Source organism: Protopterus annectens, chromosome 14.part0 (assembly GCF_019279795.1).
Source record: "Protopterus annectens isolate FY-2018-M chromosome 14.part0, PAN1.0, whole genome shotgun sequence".
NCBI classification, from domain to species: Eukaryota; Metazoa; Chordata; order Ceratodontiformes; family Protopteridae; genus Protopterus; species Protopterus annectens.
Window position 1 is genome coordinate 1,167,904,231 of NC_056748.1, and position 7,133 is coordinate 1,167,911,363.

The following is a 7,133-nucleotide window of genomic DNA, read 5'->3' on the forward strand; positions in this document are numbered from 1 at the left end:
TATATGGTACAGATGTTCGTACTTCAATATATATTCTGTATTTTTTATTATTTTTGCTTGTGCTATATTAAAGAAAAGGAACTACAGTACTTGGAGTTGACATACCTTCTTCCGCAAGTGTCTTGGATTGTTGTTTGGTCTCGTACTTTTCCCGGTTTTGTGTTTGCACTCATGGCTTCGGAAGACCTATCTACTTCAATATATATTCTGTATTTTTTTTATTATTTTTGCTTGTGCTATATTAAAGAAAAGGAACTACAGTACTTGGAGTGGACTTGCCTTCTTCCGCAAGAGTCTTGGATTGTTGTTTGGTCTCCTACTTTTCCCGGTTTTTAGCTCTGTCCTGTTCACGGAGGATTATCTCCACATCTCAGTCAAACAGTCTGAGAAGGCAATTTATTGTTCCTGTTCTCTATTTTATTTGCATCTTAAGGGATAATGCTGGGACCATTACTCATGGTGACACTACTTCAATTCTAGGATAGAAGTTGAAAGGTCTCTTGTAGGTCTTCTTACAGTATTTCTGTTTTACAGGGCCTTACTTCTTCAACAGTTAAGTAGTGTCATTTACAGCTAGACAACCTGTCATGATTCAAGCAGGCTTTGTTTGAAATATATTACCTAGAAATGCCTTGTGTGACAATCACTAAGGGGGAACCATCCCACGCTATACCCCCTACTTAGTTTCTCTTTTTCTTTGAGTTGATCAGAACTAAAGAGCTTTGATGAATTAGGATATTATAGAAGCTGGAAATGATTGAATTTGGTAACGTGGGAAATTTTAGTGTGTAGAGCCGGGCTTACACCTGCAGCATAAGTTGTAGTTTTTCCTACTGCTGAAGCCCTTCTCAAAGATCTGTCATATACATTCCATCCTGTTATTGGCCCTGACACATTTGGTTCATTCTTATCCTATGTTGACCTTTCAAGGCTTATGCCTCTGCTACTACAGTATGCTTGGATGATGTCACTGGATACCATGAAAGACTTTTGGCTTGTTATTAACTGCGGTCCACACAGCACTAGACATCACTTTCAGTAAGAAGTGGTGCTGCTTATGCTTTCTCACATGCTTTTGTCACGGTGGGTGAAGCTTTGCAGGAAAGGGACCTCATTGTTTTCCCTATTTTTGTGGCTGTCTCCTGATAATACCATCCAGGGACTACTTTATTGTATCCATTCAATGGCCACTCCATTGGATGCAGGGTGACTATGAAATGAGAGAAGTCCTCTATGAAAACTTCTCAAATGATCGCCTTTATGAGTAAAAAGTTGAGCATTTCCCAGTATCTTTCATTTTTTCCTTGAAAAGAATCCTAGAAGTCATGACTGTGGTATTATGGCTGAGGACTCAGCACAGGGCCTAGACACAGACTCACATCTACTGGCCTGGCATTTCTAAAGGTTATTTCTTGGAAAACACTTTTTCTGTTTATCATCAGATCTGCCTACAGGATGTTGGACCTGTAAGCTGTTATGTGTAGGGAACCTTATTTGAGCTTTTACAAGGACTGTGTGTGTTAGGATAACCTCACTTTTTCCCCCAAAAAATGGTTTCCAAGTTGCTTGTCAGATCATTCAGTCCCTGGTTTATTCAGAAATCAGAGCAGACACCACCCTTTATTCCCTGCCTTTACATTGAAGGTTCAGATTTTACCTGGAAAGTTTCATGAATTTTGGAGAATTTTACTTATGAGCCTTGCAAGTGTCAAATGCTTATTGCTGCTTGTTTTCTTTTAATGTAGAGGAAGTTTGCTCACTAGGAGCTGGATGTGAACTTGCAGATAGAGGTCCTGGGCACACTTAAGCTACTTACAGCTACTTTTAAGCAGTAGTAACATATTAGTAGGCAAGCAATGTAGCCTGCAAAGTGGTGCTTTTTTCACTGTCTGTGGAGAGACTGTTTTTAGTAATGTGTTATGGACCACTATTGCAGTCCCTGCTTTGACATAATAGTCACCAGTCAGCATGGGTGGGGAGTAGGGTGGAGAAAAATCTGAATGTCAGGCCAAGGATGACAACTATCCAGTGGTTTGCACATGCTCCACAGTGGTGGCCAGAAATACAGTCCAACAGTAGGGAATTTGCTGGGATCTTGTTTTGAAACACTGTTCTTTAAAACTCATTGGATTTGCTAACTAAAATAAGAATTGTTTACTTTTACAGATTCAAATGTATGCTTTTGTGACAATTGTGGCACACAAAAGTTTGAAACTGTTTTATTTGTCAGGTTCCACTCATTTAAGTACATTACGTTATATATGCACTTTTACACAGTAATACTTTCTCTTTCTGACTAATGCAAACTGAGTAACCAAATTGTCTTTCTCTCTTTTTTTTCAGAGAAGTAATTTGTAACTGCCGAAGTGCTAGCATTTCCATAAGACTAAGGAATAATGCAGCTGGAAGTTCCAGAAGCATGCAATGAGGTCACCATAAGAAGTAAAAAAATTTCACTTATTTCATCAGTCAGAGCCGCAGTGCAAATTAGACGCCGTTATCGTATTTTGAAGACAAAGTGTCGCCCCTTGGATAGTGCCAGGAAGGAGGATGCAGACCAGACAAAAGCTCCAGGCATCAGCAGTCAAAATTCTGAGGTAATAGAAGATGAGAGGTATGTTAGAGGGACAGCTCAATATTTCACATTTGATGAGACATTAGACAAAACTCACCTAAAGTACAAAAGACGTAAGAAACATCGGAAATCTAAAATTCTCTTTCCTGCAAAGACAAGGAAATTTTTCCCAGCTAAAGAGAAAAGCCACGCAAAGACATGCCTTTTTTTGCTATGTGCCATTGTGTTTCTTCAGATCTTTAATGCCATTGAAAATCTGGATGACAACCTGCAAAAATATGATTTGGATGGACTTGAAAAAACTATCAGGAGAGAGGTTTATGGACAGGTATTTGCCATAGAAACCACCATAGAAGTTCTGAGGAATTATCTTTCTACTCATATTCATAACAGACCACTCTTATTATCTTTTAATGGACCCACTGGAGTTGGGAAAAGCCATGTAGGGCGATTGTTAGCAAAACATTTCCGTTCAGCCATGGAAAGTGAGAATGTTTTACAGTATTATGTTTCGCATCAATGTCCAGAAGTAAAGGACACTTCAGAATGCCAAGAAGAGGTATCGGGCATGATTTCTGAGTTGGTCGCTAAAGCAGAATTAGAAGAAAAAATTGCCATCTTCATTTTTGATGATGTTGAGTCCATGCCTGTGAGTTTTCTGGATATGCTGGATGGTTACTTTCTACGTACCCAGAACAGTGAATTTAACAATGCCATCTATATTCTTATTAGCAGTATTGATCAGGATGAGGTCACCAAATTTGTTCTCCAGAACACCTCCAGGGAAGCTGTGAACCACAACAAGGTATTGCCAGAACTTGTTGATAACCTTCGTGCTTCATTGATAGAGTATCATCCTCTCTGGAAGCATGCTGAGATAGTTCCATTCACATTGCTGGAAAAGGCTCATGTTGTGAACTGCTTCATCGATGAAATGGAAGAAGAAGGTTTCTATCCAGATCCAAACCGCATAGAGAGACTAGCATCTCAGTTAAATACTACAGTGTTGGGGACAGGAAATATTCTGTTAATGGGTGCAAACCAGTTGTTACAACAGTTAATTTGTTGTAGGAGCCAGCATATCTATATAGCATATATATATGTATCTTATATGATGAAACTGATGCTTCATCCTGCAGTGGAAAAAAGGATGTTATTGTAGTTTGCATTGGCTTTGGACACGCCAGCAATGTTCAACAGCAGTGCGTTGCTGTGTATTTACAAGACATTTGAGTAACACGTCCTTTTCTTTTCATTATGGATTTAGGAAAAATGGATGTATCGATTTTAATGTTGTTTCTCAATGGCTGTAATAAATAGAAAGTGTTCTAAAATGATTGTTCTACTTTGGTTGCTCAGTTTTCGCTTACTGTGATGGTTTATTTAATTGGCAGTTGAGCAAACCTGTTAGCATCTCTTGCATTTTGTTTCCAGCAGTGTGTCATCTCTACCATGTTTTTTTCAGCTTGCATCAGTCAGAATGAGACTGCATGCAGGAATAATAACCATGATTCTGTCCCATTGATAAAATCCTTAATAACAGTTTACTATCACATTAGCGAATGGCAGGTGGTCAAGAATGAGATTGTCAAAGTGTAGTTTTCCAGTAGGCATCTTTGTAAACCCAAATACATCAACTACACAACATCAGAGGAATAGTGTAGTTTGAGTATTTGAGTTTGAACTTTTGATTGGAGAATATGGTTCTTTGAGAAACACGGATTTAAACCATTTCCTTACTGTAGTGCGATCTCAGAGTTGGTATATATAATTTGCAGGGGGTGTGGGGATTGCAGGGGGACTTGCCCTCCTGCAAAATAGTAACATTCATGTGCAGTTGACTGTAGAGTGTCAAGGTACTTTACGGTACATAGCATGGGTGACTGACATCACCTCCTGCTATGTCGAATACATCAAACTACGGGTGTCAATGCATTCTGTTTCAAGTTTCCTGGTTTATGTTGCAGTTTTCTGCATTTTGAGTCGACATTGAGGCCAGTTGACAAATACAGTTTCAAGATATTAATAGTAAACCATTAATGACATCTAGTTTACTGTTGACAGTCATAATAATACATTGTAAATATTTTCATATAGAATGGAGCTGCAGCTACCTCTGCCAGTTGATTTCCACTCTATGTACTATCACACTGGGGGTTTGACTTGATGTCAGCAGAAGGAAGAAGTGTCATTAGGAGTGTAAAGTTAGTGACATGATGCTTTAGATGCCTGAAAAAAAGTACTTGGTTGTTAGCCAGGTCAAGAGTAGCTGAACCAAAGTCACACGTAAGTAAAACAAACATATAAATTGAGAAAAAAACTCCATAAAAGGAAACTTTGCCTACATTGTGGGAAATACCCTTGAAGGGTAGGAAATATCGGATAGAGGTAGTTGTTCCTAGGCATTTCCTTTTATTTGGAGATGAACAATACCTTGCACTTTTACTGCAATACAATAGAAACATAATGTAATAGAGGGCAATTTTATTTGAGAGATTTAAAAAGGCTTGATTTTAAAATACAGCAGTCTGCACTAGTTTTCAGTAGCAGTGTTAGGATACTGCAAGGAAGATGGCTAACTGCATAAATTCAGTGTCATTTAAACTTAACTCCACAATGAAAGTACTAAAATGCCACACAAGATTAATACATACATATATAGGGATCTATGTCAGATGATCAAGTTTTCAGAAACTTGAAATTCATACGGATTAGACCATATGATTGAGTTTCTGAAACACCAAACATAAAAAAAAAAAAATCTACTTTTTTTTTTACATTTATGCAGGGGGCAAGCCACCCTGCTCCCTCCATGTGGGGGGCGGGCTGCACCCCCCACACCCCTTGCAAATTAAATATACCAACTCCAAGATCACACTACAGTGAAGAAAGAGGTAAATTTCCCAATCCTTATTGTACCATGATCTCCATTCAACAGCTATGAGTTTAGAAAAACTCGATCAAATGGTCTCGTCCATATGAATTTCCAGTTTCTGAAAACTCTATCAACGTATAAGGATCCACACACACACACACACACACACACACACACACACACACACACATGCATATTAATCAACAAGGTTTCACTAAAAGCATGTTCCTTACAAGTAAGACTGCAACTGTGACCTTTGGCAAAATCACAGAATGCCTCTTAAGTAATTCCTTCATTGTCTGTCCTTGATCCTCCAAGTTTTTTCATTGGTTTACTGGATTTTGGCATGTCCCCAATTTGGCTTGCCTTTTAGACTTCAAAACTAGTTGGTTGATCACATGACTTTGAGACCCATAGGAAATCTCTAAAAGTAAAACCATGAGAAATATTTTCATAGTCTACACTCCTACTGCTCTTACCTAAGGCACTTAAATCATCCCTTTTTTTTAGTTGTAATGGCTTCTCAACCAAATCTGCTGTTCTGGTTATATTTTTCTAGCATAAAAAGCTGATGCTGACATATAGCTATTTAAACCCCTGTAATGGTACTGTTTGGTGCATGAGACCTCAACTGGATAACAGCAGAAACATAAAATGGGGACTTATGAGATTTATTTGTTTAAAAGTGTTAAGTCATTTGCTCAGACAACAAAAATACTAACCATTAACAGTTGAATTGTTCAAATATCTGACATGATATGGGATACCAAAAATTTAAAAGGATGGTAATGAACCTACTTGATGACCTATTCGATCTGTGGCTGGTTATTTAGTTTCTGTAAGTAAATGGATTATAATATGAACTGATGCAAACATAGAATGTAATTAGGAGATGTGCAACATTTAAGTACTCCAGGATTTTATTTGACCTGCACAACACGTGTCAGAAATACCTTATTTGAATTTAACCAGGATAAAGCACTGATCACAAAAGACCAACATCATTTCTAATTAAATAACTAAATACTAGTATCATTATAGATTTCATTAGAGAGAGTTAGGGTGCATTTGTAAAGTTTCAAAGAGAGATATAACTTTTGTCCAAGGATTATTGACAAATTACTTGGGATAGACTCTTAAGATTTTTAGTCTTGATCTCCTTGAGTGCCATTTCTTTAAGGATAACAAGTCCCCAAGAAGTGCAGAAATATTAGAACTCTGTCTTCTGGAAATACATTTCTTAGCAATTGCAAGTTTTGTCCATAATAAAAACAAGTTATTTTTTTAAATAACCTTCAATTACATTGAATAACACTAGAGCTTTATTTAGTATACATAGATCAGAAAGCAGAGCTTTTAAAAATTATCAGTGTCACTTCAAAATTGTTTCAGTTTAGGACAATCATAAAAAATATGTACCCAGACAGCTTTACAGATTTGAGAGAATCTCCAGCAAAGAATATTCTTATAAATGTAGCTATCTTATCAGAAGTTATAAACACTCTGTATAGAAATGTCCAAGTGTATATTTTCCAGTATTGTGATCACAAAGTGAATTTGACTGATGATGAGATGTAGGTTTTAATTTCTGGAGATAAACATAAGAATTGTCCCATAGTAAAATAATTCCAATATTTATGTTGAGGTTTTGTTTTCTAGTTTATTAATATTTTATATAAATTT

At 37.1% G+C, this 7,133-nt stretch overlaps 1 protein-coding gene across 1 annotated transcript in view; it reads left to right on the forward strand.

Annotated features, from left to right (window-relative positions):
* Window positions 1–3,912, forward strand: part of TOR4A (torsin family 4 member A) — a 297,093-nt gene extending 293,181 nt beyond the window's left edge. The window contains 2 exon segments of the mRNA XM_044056978.1: window positions 2,344–3,567; window positions 3,570–3,912. Of these exon segments, the coding sequence (XP_043912913.1) occupies window positions 2,397–3,567; window positions 3,570–3,646 (1,248 nt within the window). The 5' untranslated portion in view covers window positions 2,344–2,396 and the 3' untranslated portion in view covers window positions 3,647–3,912.
* The last annotated feature ends 3,221 nt before the right edge of the window (window positions 3,913–7,133 follow it).